Raw genomic sequence first — 23,973 nt, 5'->3', positions numbered from 1 at the left:
CTAGTGCAGTGAAGTGATCCGCAGATATGAAGCCACAGGTGTGTTCGATGGCTCTGTGTTTGGCTAAAATTAAATCATAGCCTACTGGGATATAACTCACCTGTGCACTGTGCACTAGTTTCATGTTCACCCCTAAACATGTGGCAACATAATCAAGTTAACATCTTAATAAAAATGCTGAAACAGCGTTTCATAAATTCCCAATATCTAAATTAAATTTCGATAGTGCACGGCGGGTTGCCCGTATCAAGACATGCGCGTGTCTAAGGATAGTTTAGAACGCCTACTATGCGGCAATTGAAAAGGCGATTGGCTGCTAAAGATAACCGTACCTAAGGTTATTTGCTGATTGGTCCAGGGTGACTTGTACGTTGCGTTATGCTCATTCTGCAAATATACAGAGAGCTTCTGAGAGGGAAGACGTAATGGTGTGATTCCTTGTGCCCTTGCAATGGTCATCATTCTAATATTACTCGACAAATTCCAGAACCGGGAGTCGGAATGAAGGTATGGTAAGCCTATTGCAATGTCAAAGTATCTGTGTTATTATATTTTTGCACAACCGGCTTGCATTCTATCTATTTTACAACTTTCAATTACGGTGCGTCGACAAATATTTAAACAAAATGTCAATTTCATATGCAGTCAAACCCATGCAATGTTATAAAATTACAATACATTCATTGTGTTGTTTGTCGTTTGCTTTAAAGGGTTGCAAACTCTGATTATACGGATACATGTATAAGGTGAGTAACAGTCATGTTTTTACCGGTTGGAATATTTTCTCAGGGTTGAAATATTTATATTGCGTTCTATTTATAATGGCATCCATACATGATATAATACGATGATGGTCATGAGCGCTTTCTGACCCTCAGTCTGACACTAGTGGACTGTACCACAGTGCACCAGTGTCAGACTGGGACCACAGTGCGATGTCTATTCCATTTCCCAGCGTTAATCTGCTATAATGAGATCAGTATACTGCAGTCAATGAGTGAGGGAATATTTTTGAGATTTCTGGTCTGTTGATAAATACCCGTACTTAGTTAGCCTTTGGACTCAGTAATCTCTACAACTCACTGACCGGTAGTGCTACAACAGGCGAGAACAATAACAGTGGTGATGGTGAGGTGGAGGATGGATGATTATGAAAAATAACCCCCTTGCACTTTTTCAGTGAGAGTATCCAACTTGCGGGAAAGTTATTTACCTCATTTTAATTAACCATCTCTACCCCCTTTTTAAAAGTCCTGCTTCTTTAAACACGAATGAGTATCAGAGTATAGAATTTAGAGTAAAGATTTTCTAAATTGAGCAATTATTTCCAATGGTAATGTTTGGCTCCGATCCAGCATATCAGTGTTATGTTATGCAGCAGGCAGTTGTCTTTGAAATTGCAATAGTATCACAAGGCGCTTTGCAAAGTAAACATAAGGAGTTTATCCCCACCCATCGTAGGGAGCTGAATACTTTACAGTGAAGACATACTGTATCTTCCTTGTATATGCAATGAAGGAACACATTGATATGAGACAAGTGTTAATACAAATGTTGGCTATGATTGTTCAAAGGCCTATCATAAACATATGTGTATTATTGCATGTTTGTGTAACATCTATATCTTCAAGTATTCCATATTGTCCTTGTTGTCTCAGTGCAGGTGAAAGGTCATCTGGTCTTCTTTCTGATCATGACAAACCATAATCTGTCCCAGAGAGAACGCTGTGATGTTTTATTGACTAATCTGGTTCATATTGAACATTTGCTTTTCAGCTCATGAGAAATGGAGGATGATAGCTGAAATACAGTACGTGCAGAAACACACATGAACAGTTTTTTTTTGGTTGCAGTCAGTGTATCATGTGTTTTTCAACTAATGAATTGATACTGCATTCTGTTATTCAACATGACTTCTCTTGAGTTCCATTGAATTGTCATGGGGACTTGTTAGAGACAGGTCTGTTGCTCATTGGGGAATATTGTTTTATTGTGCAAGAGAATTCACTCAGGATAGGTTGACTACCATGACACAGTTCTGAAGTCCAAAATGGATTTGGAACTGTGAGATGAGCTATGGTCTGTTGGAATGAAATGTGATACATACTCAGAAAGGTAACAGTTTATTAAATACAGCAGTCATACTGTATTTAATATCACAGGAGCAGACACACCACTTTGTTTTTATTTCCTGCAACCAAAATATTCCCTGATCCAAATCACTATTTTTTATTAGTAGGAGCTGTCCTTCCACCCCAAGAGTAAGTGTTTAAAGCAGTTGTTCTTCACTTTTTTTCCTGACTGCGTAAGAATGAGCTGTAAGGTCTTATTTCTAGATTAAATGGGCTGATGTGTGGGCTGATGGGTTGATGTGTGGGCTGATGGGCTGATGGGCTGATGTGTGGGCTGATGGGCTGATGTGTGGGCTGATGGGCTGATGTGTGGGCTGATGGGCTGATGTGCCAACATCCCATTTAATCTCGTCGGTCACAATAGTGAGAAAAATATTTTGGTACTTTACAGGCTTTAGAGAAGTTAAAGTTGTACTTATCAACAAATAAGCAATATATTATGGTGTCTAGTATGATTCAGAGAAGTTTCATATGATTTCTCAAAATGGTCACAAGACCACAAACATAAATCTCCAAGGTGTCCTTTACTGACGAATTTGGCACCAGAAGTCTGTATTCAACAGCTTAAAAACAAAGAGTTTCATTCCAAATTGGTCTGTAAAATTTGCTTTTATTGTTAAAAAAAAATCTGAAATATATTGGTGTGTTTTTTTCACAATCTAATCGGTATGTTTAAAATCTATCACTTGAAGGTTTCATTTCAGAGAGACAAATAATCATGTTTTTTTTATTTTATATCTGCCTCACTCTGAGAGGAAGGAGTAGTACTACTAGGTTTTACACAGTCAAATGTAACAAATAACTACATTTCTAATAAAGAAATGTACAAATTATACATTTGTGACATCAATATTATTTAAAAAAAAATTACAAAATAATAATTCAATACAGTAATAATATGAGATCTATACATTGGACATTTTAGTCATTTAGCAGATGCTCTTATCCAGAGTGACTTGCAGTAAGTGCATTCATCTGAAGATAGAGGTAGGTGAGACAACCACCTGTCACAGTCAAATATACAGGATACGAACATTCCATTCCAGCTAAACAAAGGATACTGTATATAGCATTTTGCACACAAAAAATAAAAACATAATCTGAGAACAGTAATATTTTAAACACACATGAAGGGACCCATAAGCAATAATTGCTGATGTAAAAACACACATTTGAAAAATTGGTGAATACAGCGTTTTGGGAATAAACTCTTCAAATACAATTTTTTTTCTTTTTAAAATATTGTCTTTTGTAAATCTAATGTTTAAAGGGTCTAGTTTAAATATGGGCCTTCATTTTCAATACATTGAATCCATGATGCTTGTGGTATATTACATATCTTAGTGGTCACATTTGTGAACTAATTTATTAATCATTAATCAGTAGATTGAAGTTGAGTTGGGTAATGGATATACTTGATCAAGATTATTTTACAGATCGTTTTTCCATTACCGCCAACATATGTTTAAATCAGGGGGAATTGGCCATGTATGGACCCATAAACTGAATTAGTGTAATAACGTAACAAATATTTAATGTCAAAAGGTGTCTTTAGTGTCTGTTACACAATGGTAAACCTGGTTTATGTGAGTTTTGCTGAATAGTCACAAGGGTTGACCTGGTTTATCAGATAATTGGGACATAGCCAATTATCTTGGTTCGTATGGGTATTTGGGCTGAGATATACAGATGTAGTCTGGGTTATATTAGTATTGGGACTCAGTCAAAGGTGTAGACCTGGTTTGTACTAGAACTGAAGTGCAGGGGTAGACCTGGTTTACAGTTTATGAGTATTCAGGCTTTGCAACATGATATCATAGGAAAACATCATCCTGGCACATTTTTGCAAAAAGATAAAATGTCGAATTAGCTAATGTTTTTCTCAATACATTGCAGTCAATGGGAAAAGATGAGTGTCACAGGTTTGATGTTTTTCTCAATACATTGCAGTCAATGGGAAAAAATGAGTGTCACAGGGTTGATGTTTTTCTCAATACATTTCAGTCAATGGGAAAAGATGAATGTAACAAGGTTAATGTTTTTCTAATTTATTTAATGTCTGCCTCTCACTATTTACCTCCTCTTTATCACCCCCTCATTCTCTTCTCACTCCCTCCCCCTTCTTTATAACTCCTCCCACTCTCACCCTTTCTGTCTCTCTCTCCCCCTCCCTCTCTCCCCTTCTCTCTCCCTCCACTCCCCTCCATTCTCTTTCCCTCCGTGCACCTCCTTTCATCTCGCTATCCCTCTCTTCCCGTTCCTCCTTCACCCTTTCCCGTTTTTTCTCCCTTTCCCTCGTCCACCTTCTCTCTCCCTCCTCCACCTTTCATTCTCTCTCCCTCCTTCCCCTGCCTCCCCCTCCTCTTGCTCCCTCCTCTCTCCCACCTCTGTCTGTCTGTTGACACTCTCTTCCCCCCCTCCTCCCTCTCCTCTCTCCCTCCTCCCCCTCTCTCCCCCATTCTCTTTCTCTCTCTCTCCCTCCCTCCTACCCCTCCATTTGATCCCCCTCCTCTATCCCCATCCCTCCTTCACCGTCTCCCTCCTGTCTCTTATACACATCTAGATGTGTATAAGAGACAGCCCTCCTCCTCCCTCTCTCTCCTCTGGCCTCCCTCCCCCTCCTCCCTCTCCTCTCTCCCTTCCTTCTATTCTCTCCTCCCTTTCTTCTCTGTCGTGTATTACTACTCTGACCCCAGTCTTCCAGATGTGTATAAGAGACAGCTGACTGACTGACTGACTGACTGACTGACTGACTGACAGGCAGGCAAGCAGTTAGGCAGACAGACATGCAGACTGACAGGCAGGCATGCAGGCAGGCAAGCAGTTTGGCAGTCAGACAGACTGACAGGCAGGCAGTTAGGCAGGCAGACAGACAGACAGACAAACAGACAGACAGACAGACAGACAGACAGACAGACAGACACAGACAGTTTCAAATCAAAAAACAAAACAAATTACCATTATCCTCTTCTGAATTCATTCAGGAATTCATAACAAGGCTCTTAGTTTCTAGACCTGCAAGACAATTGTGTCCAATGGTGGTGAAACATTATTTTGGGTCAATTGACTTTCATATGCCAGGTCCCCCGGTCACAAATATGTACAATTTGGGAAGATTCAACCTTTTTAACCCTTTGAAACTGCCCCTATGACCCCCTATTAAGTAACTTTCTGTAATCATAGGATTAAATGTACAGCCTCCTGGGGACACTCTTTAATGATGCCGAGTTTCAAGTCTTTACGTTAAGAATTGACCGTTCTACAGAGGATGGAAGACAGTGTTTTTGTGTAACTGCAGGGAGAGAATGAAGGACCATGTTGAGGATGAATTAAGACACTTTCTTTTGTCACAGGAAGCTCAACCACAACACAGGGCATCCCTATAAGGTCACGATTGGTTGTGTGCAAGGACGGTTAGCTATCTCAATCGCAGTTAACGGGGCTTTATGATTATGTGAGGGGTGTAGGTAATGCTTTTCTATGGAATAAATGCCTTGTTCTCTGTAGGACCAAGTATTCACTGTGAAGAGTTAATTTCACATGGTCAGATATGGGCTTGGGTTCATCGGTAGTGTCTGTTGAACGATCCCATACGTTCAGTGCCTATGTCACTCAAAAGCACATTAACTCTAGTTCAGGCTTCAAGCTAGGCCAGCTTTCTGCCGTGTAGTGGGGAGATGGGCAAATTAATTAATTGTTAATTGGATTAAGGTTAGGGTTATGTCAATCTATCACATTTATTTATAAAGCCATTTTTACATCAGCAGATGTTTGTACAGAAACCGAGCCTAAAACCCCGAAGAGCATGCAGTGCAGATGCAGAAGCACGGTGGCTAGGAAAAGCTCCATAGAAAGGCAGTAACCTAGGAAGAAACATAGAGAGGAACCAGACTATGAGGGGTGGCCAGTGTGTCTAGGGTTGAGGCCTTAACCCTAGCTTCATGTCCACATTGCAGCTCAACCCTAAACCTAGCCTGAACCCTAACCCTAACTTCATATCAACACCCGGCTCAACCCTAACCCTAGCTTCATATCAGGGTTAGGGTTAGGGTTGAGCCGGGATATGGACATGAAGCTAGGTTTGAGTTTAGAGTTTGTCTGTCTGTATGTCTGCCTGCCTGCATGCCTTCCTGCATGCCTTCCTGTCTGTCTGTGAGTTTATACGTCTGCCTGTCTCTTTGTCTTTCTCTCTCGCTCTCTCTCTCTGTCTGTCTGTGAGTAGATATATATGTTTCTCTCTCTTTGTCTGTCCCTCTGTTTGTCTGAGTTTTTATACAGTACCAGTCAAAAGTTTGGACACACCTACTCATTCAAGGGTTTTTCTTTATTTTTACTGTTTTCTACATTGTAGAGTAATATTGAAGACATCAAAATCTAAGAAATATCACATATGGAATCATTTCGCAACCAAAACAGTGTTAAGCAAATCAAAATATATTGTAGATTTTAGTCTTCAAAGTAACCATCATTTGCCTTGATGACAGCTTTGCACACTCTTGGCATTCTCTCAACCAGCTTCACCTGGAATGTTTTTCCAACAGTCTTGAAGGAGTTCCCACATTTGCTGAGCACTTGTTGGCTGCTTTTCCTTCATACTGCGGCCCAACTCATCCCAAACCATCTCAAATGGGTTGAGGTCGGGTAATTGTGGAGGCCAGGTCATCTGATGCAGCACTCCATCACTCTCCTTCTTGGTCAAATAGCGCTGACACAGCCTGGAAGTGTGTTGGGTCATTGTCCTGTTGAAAAACAAATGATAGTCCCACTACGCGCAAACCAGATGGGATGGCGTATTGCTGCAGAATGCTGTGGTAGCCATGCTGGTTAAGTGTGCCTTGAATTCTAAATAAATCACAGACAATGTCACTAGCAAATCACCATTACACCTCCTCCTCCATTGTTTACGGTGGGAACCACACATGCAGAGATCATCCGTTCACCTATTCTGCATCTCACAAAGACACGGCGGTTGGAACAAAAAATCTCTCATTTGGACACATCAAACCAAAGGACAAATTTCCACCTGTCTAATGTCCATTGCTCGTGTTTCTTGGCCGAAGCAAGTCTCTTCATTTTATTGGTGTCCTTTAGTAGTGGTTTCTTTGCATCAATTCGACCATGAAGGCCTGATTCACGTAGTCTCCTCTGAACAGTTGATGTTAAGATGTGTCTGTTACTTGAACTCTGTGAAGCATTTATTTGGGCTGCAATTTCTGAGGCTGGTAACTCCAATGAACTTATCTTCTGCAGCAGAGGTAACTCTGGGTCTTCCTTTCCTGTGGCGGTCCTCATGAGAGCCAGTTTCGTCATAGCGCTTGATGGTTTATGCAAATGAACTTGAAGATACTTTCAAAGTTCTTGAAATTTTCCGAATTGACTGACCTTCATGTCTTGAAGTAATGATGGACTGTCATTTCTCTTTGCTTATTTGTTCTTGCCATAATATGGACTTGGGTGGCTACTTTGAAGAATCTCAAATATATTTGATTTGTTTAACACTTTTTTGGTTACTACATGATTCCATATAAAATAGTAAAATAAAGAAAAACCCTTCAATGAGTAGGTGTGTCCAAACTGTTGACTGGTACTGTATATGTATAAGGAATTTGAAAATGATTTATACTTTTACTTATGTATATTTTAACAATTACATATACTTTTGATACTTAAGTATATTTAAAACCAAATACTTTTAGATTTTTAACTCGAGTAGTATTTTACTGGTGGACTTTCACTTTTACTTGACTCATTTTCTATTAAGGTTTCTTTACTTTTACTCAAGTATGAAAATTGGGTACTTTTTCCACCACTGCAAAACGCTATATAATAAATGTTTTGAAATATTGATAAATTAACTTTTATTGTATGAAGAACTTATGAAAGAGATTGGTGTTTTTTCACTATCTAATCATGGCATGGGGTTCTTCAATGACAGACATGCATTTGTTTGAAATCTATCACTTGATGGTTTCATTTCAGAGATAAATAATCATTTTATTTTACTGAACAATATCCGCCTCACTCTCAGAGAAATAAGTAGTACTGATAGGTTATACACAGTCAAATGTAACAAAAAACACATTTTGAATAAAGAACTGTACATGTGTGACATCAGTATAAAAATAAATGAAACAATACAGTAAAATGAGAGCTGTAGGTAAAACATTTCCATTAGACATTTTTGTAATTTAGTAGATGCTCTTATCCATATTGACTTACAGTTAGTCCGTTGGTCTTAAGATAGCTTGGTGAGACAATGGCATGTCACAGTCAAATATATAGAATACGTACATTCCATTCCAGCTAAACAATGGATATATAGCGTTTTGCATCTTAAATCTATGAATACAAAACCTGAGAACAGTAATATTTTACACACACATTAAGGTACCCATAAACAATCCTTTCTAGTGAAAAAACACAAATGTGAAGAATTGGTGGGTATAGCGTTTAGAGAAAAAAACGTCAATTATTTGCACAGTTTGTCAACCTTGTCTGGTCTTTGTTCTTTAGGGAATGTCATATAGTCTGCAAAAAATGATGATAGAAGTCAAAGGTCAGAAGCATTTAATATCCCAATGCTCATCAGCAGGTCCAGCGCATCATGAGATTGACTGTTTTCTACACTGTTAAAATGTCTAACATGACAGGTGGGTTAAGGGCCCTAAATGCCCCCCCATCAGATAAAACTGCCCACAACCAGGCATGTTATAGTAATTAATAGTAAATCGTCATGTACAGTAGATGAGATATTAATAAGCGCAAAGAAAGTGTAGATATTGGTAACAGAGTAGTGCACTGTAGTGTAACTCTTGTTTGCAGTTATCTCTTGTATGCTTTGGCAGTCCCTCCCTGCAGAGCTTACTGGGTGCTAATTGAGGTGACAGGGGAAAGCTCTGCCTCTGGCACTGTGCCAGATATGAGTGATTTCATGGCCAGACCACTGTGCCTCATCCTGGTAAATCTAGCAGAAAAGAGGAGGAAGGGTGTAGTAATGGCCCACTGAGTGACTGTCCAAAGGGAAGGGGCGCATCTGAGTCATGGTGGCTCATTTACATTTTAAAGTCAAGGGATGTGAATACTGTAGCATTGACATACAGTGCATTCGGAAAGTATTCAGACCCCTTGACTTTTTCCACAGTTTGTTACATTACAGCCTTATTCTAAAATGTATTAAATTATAATTTTTTCCCTCATCAATGACGAAGGGAAAACAGTTTTTTAGAAATTTTGGGAAATGTATTACAAATAAAAAACAGAAACACCTTATTTACATAACTATTCAGACCCTTTGCTATGAGTTGAAATTGAGCTCAGGTGCATCCTGTTTCTATTTATCATCCCTGAGATGTTTCTACAACTTGATTGGAGTCCACATGTGGTAAATTCAATTGATTGGACATGATTTGGAAAGGCAAACACTTGTCTATATAAGGTCCCAGAGTTGACAGTGCATGTCAGAGCAAAAACCAAGCCATGAGGTTGAAGGAATTGTCCGTAGAGCTCTGAGAGGATTGTGTCGAGGCACAGATCTGGGGAAGGGTACCAAAAAATGTCTGCATTATTGAAGGTCCCAAGAACACAGTGGCCTCCATCATTCTTAAATGGAAGAAGTTTGGAACCACCAAGACTCTTCATAGAGCTGGCCACCCGGGTAGAACCTTCCAGAAGGACAACCATCTCTGCATCACTCCAATCAGGCCTTTATGGTAGATTGGCCAGACGGAAGCCATTCCTCAGTAAAAGGCACATGACATGCCAAAAGGCATCTAAAGACTCTCAGACCATGAGAAACAAGATTATCTGGTCTGATGAAACCAAGATTGAACTCTTTGGCCTGAAGGCCAAGCGTCACGTCTGGAGGAAACCTGGCACCATCCCTACGGTGAAGAATGGGGGTGACAGCATCATGCTGTGGGGTGTTTTTCAATGGCAGGGACTGGGAGACTAGTCAAGATCGAGAGAAAGATGAACGGAGCAACATACAGAGAGATCCTTGATGAAAACCTGCTCCAGAGCGCTCAGACTGGGGCGAAGGTTCACCTTCCAACAGGACAACGACCCTAAGCACACAGCCAAGACAACCCAGGAGTGGCTTCGGGACAAGTCTCTGAATGTCCATGAGTGGCCCAGACAGAGCCTAGACTTGAACCCAATCAAACATCTCTGGAGAGATCTGAAAATAGCTGTGCAGCGATGCTCCCCATCCAACCTGACAGAGCTTGAGAGGATCTGCAGAGAATAATGGGAGAAACTCACCAAATACAGGTGTGGCAAGCTTGTAGCGTCATACCCCAGAAGACTTGAGGCTGTAATCGCTGCCAAAGGTGCTTCAACAAAGTACTGAGTAAAGGGTCTGAATACTTACGTAAATGTGATGTTTCAGTTTTTATTTTTTATACATTTGCAAAAATGTATAAACCTGTTTTTGCTTTGTCATTATGGGGTATTGTGTGTATATCCGTTTTAGAATAAGGCTGTAACGTAACAAAATGTGGGAAAAGTCAAGGGGTCTGAATACCCCCTGACTTCTTCCACATTTTGTTGTATTATAGCCTGAATTTAAAATTGATTAAATTGTGATGTTTTTGTCACTGGCCTTCGCACAATACCCCCAACACACAATGTCAAAGTGGAATGATGTTTTTAAAATTTTTAACAAATTAATTAAAAATGAAAAGCTGAAATGTCTTGAGTGATTAAGTATTCAACCCCTTTGTTATGCCAGTACAAATGTGCTTAACAAGTCACATAAGTGGCATGGACTCACTCTGTGAGCAATAATACTCTTTAACATGATTTTGTTATGACTACCTCATTTCTGTATCCCACACATAAAATTATCTGAAAGTGAATATCAGTCTAGCAGTGAATTTCAAATACAGATTTTACCACAAAGACCAGGGAGGTTTTCCAACTTTTCGCAAAGAAGGGCACCTATTGGTAGATGGGTTAAAATAAAATAAAAACAGACATTGAATATTCCTTTGAGCATGGTGAAGTTATTAATTATACTTTGGATGGTGTATCAATACACCCAGTCACTACAAAGATAACTCAGTTGCCGGAGAGGAAGGAAACCGCTCAGGGATTTCACCATGAGGCCAATAGTGACTTTAAAAGAGTGGCGCACTGCATCACAGTGCTTGAGGTGTCACTACAGCTCCGGGTTCGATCCCAGGCTGTGTTACAGCCGGCCATGACCAGGAGACACATGAGGCTGCACACATTTGGCCCAGCGTCATCTGGGTTAGGGGAGGGTTTGGCCCATCGCGCTCTAGCGACTCCTGCAGGCCGGCTCTGGTTGCCAGTTGTATGGTGTTTCCTCTGACACATTGGTACGGCTGGATTCTGGGTTAAGCAAGCAGTGCGGCTTGGCAGGGTTGTATTTTGGAGGACTCATGGCTCTCGACCTTCGCCTCTCCCGAGTCTACGGGAGTGGCAGTGATGGGCCAAGACTACCAATTGGGGAAAAAAAGGGGTAAAAGTAAATAAAATAAAAATATATAATAAAAAATTGTTACAGAGTTTAACGGCTGTGATAGGAGAAAACTAATGATAGCTCAACAACATTGTAGTTACTCCACAATACTAACCTAATTGACAGAGCGAAAAGGAAGAATACAAATATTCCAAAACCTGCATCCTTTTTGCAATAAGGCCCTAAAGTACAACTGCAAAAAATGTGGCTAAGAAATTCACTTTATGTCCTGAATAAAAAGTGTTATGTTTGGGGCAAATCAAACACATCACTAAGTACCACTCTTCATATTTTCAAGCATGGTGGTGGCTGCGTCATGTCATCGGCAAGGACTAGAGTTTTTTAGGATAAAAAGAAACTGATTAGAACAATACAGGCAAAAACCTAGAGGAAAACCTGGTTCAGTCTTCTTTCCACTGGGAGATGAATTCACCTTTCAGCAGGACAATAACCTAAAACACAAGGCCAAATATACACTTGAGTTGCTTACTAAGACAACATTTTAATGTTCCTGAGTGGCCTAGTTACAGTTTTCACTTAGGTAATGTGCAAATAGTGTATAATCCAGGTGTGTAAAGCACTTTCTTTTTTTCACCTTTATTTAACTAGGCAAGTCAGTTAAGAACACTTAGGGACTTACCCAGAAAGACTCACAGCTGTAATCACTGTCATAGGTGATCCTAACATGTATTGACTCAGGGATGTGAATACTTATGTTAATGAGATATTTCTGTATTTCATTTTCAAGAAATTTGCTAACATTTCTAAAAACATGTTTTCACTTTGTCATTATGGGGTATTGTGTGTAGATGGGTGAGATTTTTGTTTTATTGAACCCATTGTGAATTCTGCCTGTAACACAACGAATGTTGCAATAAGTCAAGGTGTGTGAATACTTTCTGAAGGCAACAAAGCAAAATATTATCAGGAAAACTGGAACTAGAAAGTGAGCTGCTGTGGTTCTTTCTGTTCAGTTTCACAACAAGCTTATTGCTGTAATGTATTTCCGAGAAGACCTTCTCTTTCTCAATGCGGTCAGTTCCACATATTCCATCTAGCTCCTGGATTATGTAACTGCAAGCTGGTTAAGTAGGCAGGCGAGTGAGGTGAGATCACAGAGCACAGGGCAGGCTTGAGTATTGTGTCAGGTCATGGCTGGGCAGAGCTTTATTTGTGGACAGCGGCGACCCCTGCTCCTAAAATATACACTGTCTTCTCTTCTGAACTCAGACAGAGCCACATACTGTATGCTCATGTCAGCTCTTGATTCCCCAGACCGTGGAACAGAAGACATATTCTCTCTCTCCCTGCCCCTCCCTCATCCTCTCATCAGTATGCTCCAAGGGGCTGCGCCCGAGATCACACCATCTTGGGTCTCAGGCTCTGGAGTGGACAGTCTTGCTGTCAGTAAAACATTGATCAGGCAAACATGTCACATGCACTGTACGGTCCTCTTATGGTCCTTGACCACACTAATATCCCTAAGTGCTCGACCAGGTCATAAGGCTGTCATAACTGAAAAATGACCCCACTGCTCCCACAGTAACCATACAAGTCTTTACGTAAAGAAGATGTTTTCACCTTCCTCTCATCAGGTGTTTTTTGTCTATAAGCGTTGTGGTCACTTTCCTGCTGCAATGTTGTTATTTATTAGATAATGGACAGAAATGGATTGATTAATTGCAACATTCCCTTCGGACTAGCTCATTAGGACAGGCTGTTTGGGCCCTGGTGCTTGACTCAGTCATTTTCAACCTCAAACAGACGCAAAGAGTTCTCATAATAATGTATTTGCAGCCCACATCCACTGTCTTTTTTTGTGTGTCTTTCACCCTGTTCGTTCCAGTCTGAGAGACTATTAAGTCTTTCTTCTGAAGCTCTATAAACCGTAACATCTGCCTCTGCTGCACCACTGTTCACAGGGCTCTGTTCTGAATACGCCGGCTGCCGCCATGCACTGCTACACAATTTTCAATGCACTAGGATCCCGGAGACTGTATTACAATACTTCAATGCCTTTTGTAGAGGAACTCAGGAGCCACAAAGGCATGTAGTTCATTGAGGGGAAAGGTTGTTGAGCAGCGGAAGATCACACTGAGGCATTGTGGGATTCAGGGACAAATGACGAATAAAGTGTGAAGTCTGAGATCCTTTCCCTTAGTGATGCGACCTGCAACAAAAGTTGTAAAAAAGGGATGAAACTGGGGCATTGTATTGATTGCATTGCAGGCTACTATGATTTCAGTACTGCCAAAGGCATATTGTTTATGAACCTACTGGGATGGATAATAGGACTCTAAACTAGGCATTCAAACTTGGAGAACAGACGTGCATGCTGTGCGTGTTTGTGTCGTAGGCAGGAGCATCGTCCATGTGGGCATCATGCTGCGGGCTGCTGAACGAGGTGATGGGCACAGGGACGGTGCGCGGGCAGCAGCCAGGGTTCGGGGCCGGGGCGGGGCCCTTCCGCTTTGCCCCCAGCGCTGGGTACTCCACCTACCCCCCCACCAGCTCAGGGAGCGCAGGTCAGCTCTGCAAGGCCTGTGGACTGGCCTTCTCTGTCTTCAGGCGCAAGGTAAGTGGTGAGGAGGATGATGTTTCTAGTGTGTAAAACAATGACGATGATGATGTTGTTTATGATGAGGAAGCTGATGAGGACAGTGTGTAAGAAGATGAGGAGGAGGAGGAGGAGGAAGAATGCGCCCCTTAAAAATAAACAAATAAAACTAACTTCCATATGAAGTACTCAATCATAATGGCCACACCAGGGCACCAGCTTAGACTGCAGACAGGTAAATGGCAGAGTGTCTCTAGGCATTGTCTGATAGTGTGGCATGCTGGGACAGTGCTGGAAGCCCCTGGAGCGTTCCCCGATCTTCCAGGCTCAGACTGCTCTATCAGCCCGCTCACACCTGTTGCTATGCCGATGGCAGGTTCAGTCCCGGGATATATTATAACCACACGTGTGTGTGTGTGGCTCAGCTTGATATATTTGTGTCATGAAAGCAGAGGTTCAGGGGGATTAACACTGATGATTGAAGAATAGATCTGTCAGAGTGGTCCGCAGCTCATTTACACACCAATGACATGGAAAAATCTCCATTCAAACTGCCTGTCTGTCAGTCGATTCATCTGAATTGCCTCAGTAAACCGAGATAAGCTTGTGAATGTCAGGAATATCTGGGCAATTTGCCATATAGGATTATTTAGATTTTCTGTGCCAAGAAATGAGATAAAGTCCTCCTCTGTCCTAGAACATGGTGACGTCATATTGAATCAAATCAAATCAAATGTATTTATAAAGCCCTTCTTACATCAGCTGATATCTCAAAGTGCTGTACAGAAACCCAGCCTAAAACCCCAAACAGCAAGCAATGCAGGTGTAGAAGCACGGTGGCTAGGAAAAACTCCCTAGAAAGGCCAAAACCTAGGAAGAAACCTAGAGAGGAACCAGGCTATGAGGGGTGGCCAGTCCTCGTCTGGCTGTGCCGGGTGGAGATTATAACAGAACATGGCCAAGATGTTCAAATGTTCATAGATGACCAGCATGGTCAAATAATAATAATCACAGTGGATGTTGAGGGTGCAACAGGTCAGCACCTCAGGAGAAAATGTCAGTTGAATTTTTATAGCCGATCATTCAGAGTATCTCTACCGCTCCTGCTGTCTCTAGAGAGTTGAAAACAGCAGGTCCGGGACAGGTAGCACGTCCGGTGAACAGGTCAGGATTCCATAGCCGCAGGCAGAACAGTTGAAACTGGAGCAGCAATACGGCCAGGTGGACTGGGGACAGCAAGGAGTCATCAGGCCAGGTAGTCCTGAGACATGGTCCTAGGGCTCAGGTCCTCCGAGAGAGAGAAAGAAAGAAAGAAAAAGAAAGAAAGAAAGAAAGAAAGAAAGAAAGAAAGAAAGAAAGAAAGAAAGAAAGAAAGAAAGAAAGAAAGAAAGAAAGAGAGAGGGAGAGAATTAGAGAGAGCATACTTAAATTCATACAGGACACCGGATAAGACAGGAGAAATACTCCAGATATAACAGACTGACCCCCGACACATAAACTACTGCAGCATAAATACTGGAGGCTGAGACAGGAGGGGTCGGGAGACACTGTGGCCCCATCCGACGATACCCCCGGACAGGGCAAACAAGCAGGATATAACCCCACTCACTTTTCCAAAGCACAGGCCCCACACCACTAGAGGGATATCTTCAACCACCAACTTACCATGCTGAGAAAAGGCTGAGTATAGCCCACAAAGATCTCCGCCACGGCACAACCCAAGGGGAGGCACCAACCCAGACAGGAAGACCACGTTAGTGACGCACCCCTCCCAGGGACAGCATGAAAGAGCACCAGTAAGCCAGTGACTTAGCCCCTGTAATAGGGTTAGAGGCAGAGAATCCCAGTGGAGAGAGGGGAACCGGCCAGGCAGAGATAGCAAGGGCGGTTCGTTGCTCCAGAGCCTTTCCGTTCACCTTCACACTCCTGGGCCAGACTACACTCAATCATAGGACCTACTGAAGAGATGAGTCTTCAATAAAGACTTAAAGGTTGAGACCGAGTCTGCGTCTCTCACATAGGTAGGCAGACCATTCCACAAAAATGGAGATCTATAGGAGAAAGCCCTGCCTCCAGCTGTTTGCTTAGAAATTCTAGGGACAGTTAGGAGGCCTGCGTCTTGTGACCGTAGCGTACATGTAGGTATGTACGGCAGGACCAAATCGGAAAGATATGTAGGAGCAAGCCCATCTAATGCTTTGTAGGTTAGCAGTAAAACCTTGAAATCAGCCCTTGCCTTAACAGGAAGCCAGTGTAGAGAGGCTAGCACTGGAGTAATATGATAAATCTTTTGGGTTCTAGTCAAGGTTCTAGCAGCCGTGTTTAGCACTAACTGAAGTTTATTTAGTGCTCTATCCGGGTAGCCGGAGAGTAGAGCATTGCAGTAGTCTAACCTAGAAGTAACAAAAGCATGGATTCATTTTTCTGCATCATTTTTGGACAGAAGGTTTTTGATTTTTTGCAATGTTACGTAGATGGAAAAAAGCTGTCCTTGAAACAGTCTTGATATGTTCGTCAAAAGAGAGATCAGGGTCCAGAGCAACTCCGAGGTCCTTCACAGTTTTATTTGAGATGACTTTACAACCATCAAGATTAATTGTCAGATTCAACAGAAGATCTCTTTGTTTCTTGGGACCTAGAACAAGCATCTCTGTTTTGTCTGAGTTTAAAAGTAGAACATTTGCAGCCATCCACTTCCTTATGTCTGAAACACAGGCTTCCAGCGAAGGCAATTTTGGGGCTTCACCATGTTTCATTGAAATGTACAGCTGTGTGTCATCCGCATAGCAGTGAAAGTTAACATTATGTTTCCGAATGACATCACCAACAAGGACTCATTTGTGAAGGTGGTAAATGACCTTTTAATGGCGTCAGACCGAGGCTCTGCATCTGTCCTCGTGCTACTAGACCTTAGTGCTGCCTTTGATACCATCGATCACCACATTCTTTTGGAGAGATTGGAAACCCAAATTGGTCTACACGGACAAGTTCTGGCCTGGTTTAGATCTTATCTGTCGGAAAGATATCAGGTTGTCTCTGTGGATGGTTTGTCCTCTGACAAATCAACTGTAAATTTCGGTGTTCCTCAAGGTTCCGTTTTAGGACCACTATTGTTTTCACTATATATTTTACCTCTTTTGGAAAGCTGTTGTCTAGCAAATTTGGCAGATCCCTCTCATTAGCTGTAATTAATATATTTCCAAAAACAGGAAAGTTAAATGACTCCATGATGCCAAATAATTAATTAAATCTAGTAATTAATTGATCAGGAGGAATGGACATGACTGGCTGATGGGATCGCATGTCTTCTAAATGTGTGTGGTGACTCTCCCTCTCTCTCCCTCTCTCTACTCCCTCTCTCTCTCTCTCTCTCTCTCTCTCTCTCTCTCTCTCTCTCTCTCTCTCTACTCCCTCTCTCCCCCTCTCATCTCTCTACTCTCTTCTCTCTACTCCCTCTCTCTCTCTTTCTCCCTCTTCTCTCTCTCTACTCCCTCTCTCTCTCTCTACCCCTCTCTCTCTCTACTCCCTCTCTCTCTCTCTACTCCCTCTCTCTCTCTTTCTACTCCCTCTCTCTACTCCCTCTCTCTCTCTACTCTCTCTCTCCCTCTCTCTACTCCCTCTCTCCCTCTTTCTCTCTACTCCCTCTCTCTCTACTCCCTCTCTCCCTCTCCCCATTTCCCTCTCTCTCTCTCTCTACTTTCTCTCTCCCTCTCTCTACTCCCTCTCTCCCTCTCTTTCTCCCTCTCTTTCTCAGCACATATGCTCGGACTGTAAGAAGAGTTTCTGTGCCCTGTGCTCGGTGCTGCAGGAGAACCTCCGCTGCTGCACCACCTGTCACCTCCTGCGCGGCACGTCTCTACTCCCTCTCTCCCTCTCTTTCTCCCTCTCTTTCTCAGCACATATGCTCGGACTGTAAGAAGAGTTTCTGTGCCCTGTGCTCGGTGCTGCAGGAGAACCTCCGCTGCTGCACCACCTGTCACCTCCTGCGCGGCACGGCCTTCCAGAGACCACAGCTCATGGCGCTGCGCGTTAAAGACCTGCGCCAGTACCTGCTGCTGCGCAACATCCCTACAGACACCTGCAGGGAGAAGGAGGACCTGGTGGACCTGGTGCTCTGCCACCTGGAAGCAGGGGAAAACACCTCCACACAAGGAGCTGTAGAGGAGGAAGAGGAGGAGGAGGACACAGACAGCCTGCACTCCCTCCCCCACTCCCTCCACGCCTCGCCCCCCTCAGCCACACGACGCTCCGCCTCGGAGCAGTCGGCGCTCTCTGCCTCCCAGGGAGACGCTCCTCTCAGCCGGAGTGACAGCTCAGGGACCGCTCAGAGCCAGGTGTGACTAGCCACACACACACAACACACTCACACACGCATGCACAGTCGCTCACGCACGCGGACACACACATGCGCGCGTGCGCACACACACACACACACACAACTTGGTCCCATTCCCTCACGTCTGCCCTCCGTTACTGCCTTCCCTGCTCTTTTGACATCTGTCCTACTTGTTTCAAAGCTAATTAATGTGAAGCTTGAAGAGCACATGGCACGGATGTGGGAAACATATTTGTCAGTGTGAAGTCGTCACAGCTAAGCATAACAATCAGCAGCGTGCAATCTGTTCTAGATCTCTAGTGCTGGTTTGTAGGGCTAGGATTGTCCCCAGTCCTACTGAAAGTAACCCCCTGGGATAACCATATAGGCTAAATCTAGGAGCATGAAAAGCTTCCAAGCAGTATAGTATTGCAGTCAGGCCCTGTTCTTTGCAGCCAGAAAAAACAGTTTGATACAGTTTGGTGCTGTGTGTGTTTGACATGAATGAGGTGCTTCACTCACACAGGGAAAAGCCCAGCACCACTGCAGTGAGCTGACGTCCACTTGACTGACTGCTGGAAACAGCTGCGTTTACAGTGTCACCCTGGGAGCTGGAGCCAGTCAGCAACAGTCAGGGCTTAAACCCTTTGCCTTTTTTTAAGTCTGTTATGCTGAGTCGGTTATGTAACGCTCAGTCGCACACAGGCTGGCTTCTGATTCCTCTCAACTGCACAGCTGTAACTGAAAAGACAGAGAGAAAGAGAAAGACAGTGCTTCTCACATCTCTGTCCCTGGGGTCATCTTCGGCATCCCAAACATCAACATCCTCCTATCCTCCACTAGCACTGTCTTTGCTGCTATTGAGGAGAGATGTACTCTGACAGTGATATGTGGTTGTCTCACCAACTATCTTAAGATCAATGCACTAACTGTAACGCCCTCGGCTGGTTATGGGCATCGCTGGTGCCCGGTGCTTGCACAGCGGTTCGGTTGTGGCGTTGCCGATCAATCTGGGGAGGCTAGCACGCCACCAACAGGACTGCTGATGCATTATTAACGCAGGTGCATGCTGGGAGCCTGCGGCTTATTGGTCCAGCGGAATGTGACGGAGGGAGCGCGTGTGTGTGCATGTACAACCAGGGACGTCAGCGTCCCCCGACCCCTACACACCCATCCCTCATTGTGATATCACACCAGAAGAATGCCCGGCGCCTGCACCATTAGCTAATTGCTTTTTGTGCTGTGGTCCGGTGGAGACAGAGACGAGGGGAGTCCAGGCTACTCTCTTTATGTTCTCTCTTCATTGCACATAAAGGGCTGAGTTAATGCAGGGCAATATGCCACAAGCCAAACACATTCTCACCAGACTCACTCTGCGTTTTTGCTGCATCCCGGCCAAGACCATTGAATTCTGGTCGCAGGCAAACTCCTAATAAAGCCATCGCCTTCAAAAGGGAATAATTAACCACTGATTTGAAGATTAGAAGAAGCAAATGATGCTGAATACTAAGTGTAACACAGACTACCTTTTAGAGGATACGCCTCCATACCTAATTTCCTTATCAGACATTTTAAGAGAGCCATCAAATATCAATGTGATTAACTGCAAGTGGAAGTCTAGTGATTACAGCCCACCCTGTGGTGTTTTATAGAAATTCTGATTTGTGGGAGAAAGAGTGAGGAGCATCCTGTAGGAAAAAACAAGTATTTCAAAGCTGCTTATCTGCTTTCATACCATTTCAAAAACTGAATCTGACCATCTTTTTGTTCTATGTTTTGTTTTCTGTTGAAACACCAGCAGCATGGGGAAGCTCCAACCATCCCTCTCCTGCACCTGGAACCTGCCAGGGAACCTACCATAGAGGTGAGACAGCCAGCTCTGCCTCTGTCTCTACCACATGTATTTAACTGAAGAGAACTCACTGACCCACTCTTGTGAGAGGATTCACTTTGTGCTACTGTTTCAATGACCATGGCGTTCACTACAAAACCTAGTCGTAGTTGAACTTGTTGGCTTGAACATGTTTTCTGAAGGGCCTCCTCTTTTCTCTCTGGTAGGTCAGTCCAGTGACGCAGAGGAGGATGCGGGCCTCTTTATCTGACCTGGATAATGAGGGGGACATTGAGAGCCTGTCTGTTCGGCAGCTCAAAGAGATTCTGGCACGTAACTTTGTCAACTACTCTGGCTGCTGTGAGAAGTGGGAGCTAATAGAGCGGGTACATCGGCTCTACAGGGAGAACGAGCAGAACAGGAAGTCCAGTAAGCACCATGTTGAATCATTTCCTCCTTTACCAACCAACCTAACCTCAGCTAGAACCCATAGTGATCCTGTTAATAACGACCATTGGAGCTTATCAATCTCCAGTTAACCCCTATTTTGAACAATATAGAAACTGTCCAAGTTTTAAACATCTTTCTTTGATTGGTGTTATTTACAGTTCCAGATACAGCACAGTATTAAATATGCATTTCTTGATTTTATTTTAGTGGAAAATGTCAGTAACATCAACAGCATGACCGCAGGTGAGCATTCAATACTCTTTCGTTGGGTTGTATATAACATGCACATATTTGAGTTGAAGTGTGACTTCTCATTCACTGCTGGATCAGATGACTGTGTACAGGAGTTGTTCTCAGTACTACGTGAGGTGGAAGAATTGGAGTAAGAGCTTGTATCCTGTTAGAATCACTAATGGCTCTTTTGGTATGTGCTTTCATTCTAAGTGGTGGCATATCCCCCACCTATATGCAATGGTGCAGTGGGAGGTAAGGCAGTATTGTGTAAAGCATGTCTAACTCCACCATCATCCCACCTGCAAAACCACAGAGTGCTCAGCACTGTCTTCAAATACAACTCTCCATATTGATGCATGCTGAAGTCTAATTTCCGTCAGATCCTGATCACATTTCCCGGCATGGTCCCATGTTGTTCTCATTTCCGTCATCTCATTAGTACTGAAGGCTTGTCGTTCATCCTGTCATTGACGCGGTCCCTAACAACTCTTACCTCGTTACGACCCGTCATATTATTTGAATCCCACCATCTTCATCAGGTTTCATTGTAGTGCAGGTCTTTGAGACGCCCTTCCTAATAATATAAAGGGCTTGAGGGTGGCATTATACCCTGCTGTTTAACACACTAAGTGTTGTTCTGGAGAGAGACCAGTTAATCCTGCTGTTTAAACTGGCTATTGACACACTACGTACATCATGCAGCTACTGATCAGAGGAGGCTGGTGGGAGGAGCTATAGGAGGATGGGAACATTGTAATGGCTGGAATGGAATGAATGGAACGGTATCAAACAGATCAAATATTTGGAAACCACATGACTCTGTGGCAATTATTCCATTCCAGCCATTACAATGAGCCCGTCTTCTTAGGGCTCCTCCCGCCAGCCTCCACTGCTACTGATGTAGGATATGTGAATGAACCAGAGAAGACAGCCATCATCAGGCTGCGTACTGCGTAGGGTAATGCTGTTTCCTCATGCCTTGTTTCTCTCCACAGACAGTATGAAGGCTCAGCTGGCCTCTGATGATCACCTGTGTCGCATCTGCATGGACGCTGTGATCGACTGTGTGCTGCTGGAGTGTGGCCACATGGTCACCTGTACCAAATGTGGGATGAGGATGAGCGAGTGCCCCATCTGCAGGCAGTACGTGGTGCGGGCCGTGCACGTCTTCAAGTCTTAACTCTGCCGTGAGCGAGCGTTTCAGCCGAGGACATTGAACCTGCGGCAGAGTGTGCACATGCTCGAAAAGCTGAATCTGTAGTGAGGGAGTGTGAGTGGGCTGTGCACGTTTCCAAGGATGCAACAGACGTGCACATCCTCCAGTTGAAATGACATGCAGAGCAGACAGCTTCACACAGCCTAACTTCTATTACTAGAACTACAAGTCCCACTCCTCCCCAGTGATGGTCTGGACCCCACTGGCTGCACTGACTGACCTTCTACAAGTCTTTAGTGTAACACACACTGAACTGTTCCAAAAATAACTCTACAATATCTTATTTTACAGTGCTTCATTTCAGTTTGTAGCATTTTGAAAAAAACGTATAATTAACCATGGAGCGGAGTTGGTCCCATGGATGCTTGAATTGGATGTGATTGTTCATGGTGAGTGGCTGAGGTGATCAAGGTGGAAATGATGACGATATCCCAGGTTTAGAGTCGATATGGTTTACACACTCCTGTCACACCAGGCTATACTGTACGTATCTCCTTCACTGTTCTTTAGTATGTGCAATATAAGAAAAAAGAGACTTCTATGTGTGAGTGAGGGACTGTCTGTCTATAAACCAGTCTGTATGTTTCTGTGCTGTTTCGTTCTACACACACATCGTAGGGTGTTTTGGGTGCCAAACTTCACACCACAACTACAGTACATTACTGATGTCTGATTGCGGTTTCTATGCCAAGTGTCACTCCTCACTTCAGGCCATGCATTGTAGATTGGAGCAGCATCCAACCCAAACTCAAATGAATCAAATGTGTTCAAGCTCAATGATTGGTTAGATTGTAGGGAGCCACATGCTATGGGTTAGTAAGGGGCTTCAGTTCAGAGTTGTTCCACCCATCTCTTGCATGTGTTTAGTCAGTCACAAGTGATATCACATTATGATCAATATGTACTATGTTGATGATCTTGTTTGGCTTGGATAAGGCTCCCGTCTACTGCACGCTGTCTACTGTGGTAACATGCCATACACTGTGGCTGGGTCATCCCATGCTTTATACTCCTGTGCTCTGTGTCGCTTTTATTAAAGTCAGGCATGACTGGCAATGTGTCTCTGCCATTTCATTTAATTAAGCAATATCATGCCATTATTTTTCCATAGGTGTTTTGTCCGCTTGTGTTGTCCATTGGCCGTGTTCAACTCGAGAAGTAGGTAATAGGTGCTTATACTTAAACATATCTTTTGTCATGTTGTGGGTGTGTCTTGTGAAATCTCTAATATTTTTTTAAGAGAATAAAAAGGAAGCATAACCCAAGTCTATTCTACATGAATCAGTTAATACAATCACACTTCTGTTCTTTCAGATTTGTTGAATGACTTTAAAAAACTAGCTACTGATGCCTGTGGTACGTTATAGCAGAAAAGCTTATTGCTGTAAAATGTATTGCATATGATATCTAATATTGTTGTTTACTGAAATGTAATCTATAGATAAATATATTTTTCCATTTGCTTTGGAAGTCTTATATAATTTATTAGCATTTAGTGATATTTGAGAGGTTGAATTGCAATGTTTTTCTAAATGTAAATGCACTTAATTTGATCAGATGAATATGATGCTCTGCCAATCAAAAACAGAGCGCTTACTGATCATGTGACAGCTCACAATTAAAGTTCTCTCCTTTTCCTTTGGAGAATTTCTTGTTCTTACCTGCTAGGATCCATTTATACATCACGCACTGTCACTGTGTTCACATGTTTGTTTATTATAATCCTGCTACTTCTCAAAAAGATGTCACTTGTAGGC

The 23,973-nt window shown here is 43.0% G+C and overlaps 1 protein-coding gene across 1 annotated transcript; it reads left to right on the top strand.

Annotated features, from left to right (window-relative positions):
* Positions 1-391: 391 nt before the first annotated feature.
* On the top strand, positions 392-23,678 carry rnf34b (ring finger protein 34b). The gene is made up of 9 exons (XM_070441487.1): positions 392-507; positions 711-746; positions 13,970-14,188; positions 18,067-18,504; positions 20,284-20,349; positions 20,544-20,745; positions 20,974-21,009; positions 21,211-21,252; positions 21,996-23,678. The coding sequence occupies exons 2-9, from the start codon at positions 738-740 to the stop codon at positions 22,178-22,180; spliced, it is 1,197 nt and encodes a 398-aa protein (XP_070297588.1). The 5' UTR covers positions 392-507; positions 711-737; the 3' UTR covers positions 22,181-23,678.
* The last annotated feature ends 295 nt before the right edge of the window (positions 23,679-23,973 follow it).

The sequence above is a fragment of the Salvelinus sp. IW2-2015 genome, linkage group LG4q.1:29 (assembly GCF_002910315.2).
Source record: "Salvelinus sp. IW2-2015 linkage group LG4q.1:29, ASM291031v2, whole genome shotgun sequence".
Classification (NCBI taxonomy): domain Eukaryota; kingdom Metazoa; phylum Chordata; class Actinopteri; order Salmoniformes; family Salmonidae; genus Salvelinus; species Salvelinus sp. IW2-2015.
The sequence above is the reverse complement of the archived record's forward strand: the minus strand, read 5'-3'. Positions and strand labels throughout refer to the sequence as shown.

What these genes read in the sequence shown, in the direction of transcription:
- rnf34b (XM_070441487.1), top strand. An exon ending in CATCAACAGCATGACCGCAG is followed by an intron (nt 21,010 to 21,210) that starts GTGAGCATTCAA and finishes TTTCATTCTAAG; the next exon opens with TGGTGGCATATCCCCCACCT. An exon ending in ATGCAATGGTGCAGTGGGAG is followed by an intron (nt 21,253 to 21,995) that starts GTAAGGCAGTAT and finishes TTCTCTCCACAG; the next exon opens with ACAGTATGAAGGCTCAGCTG.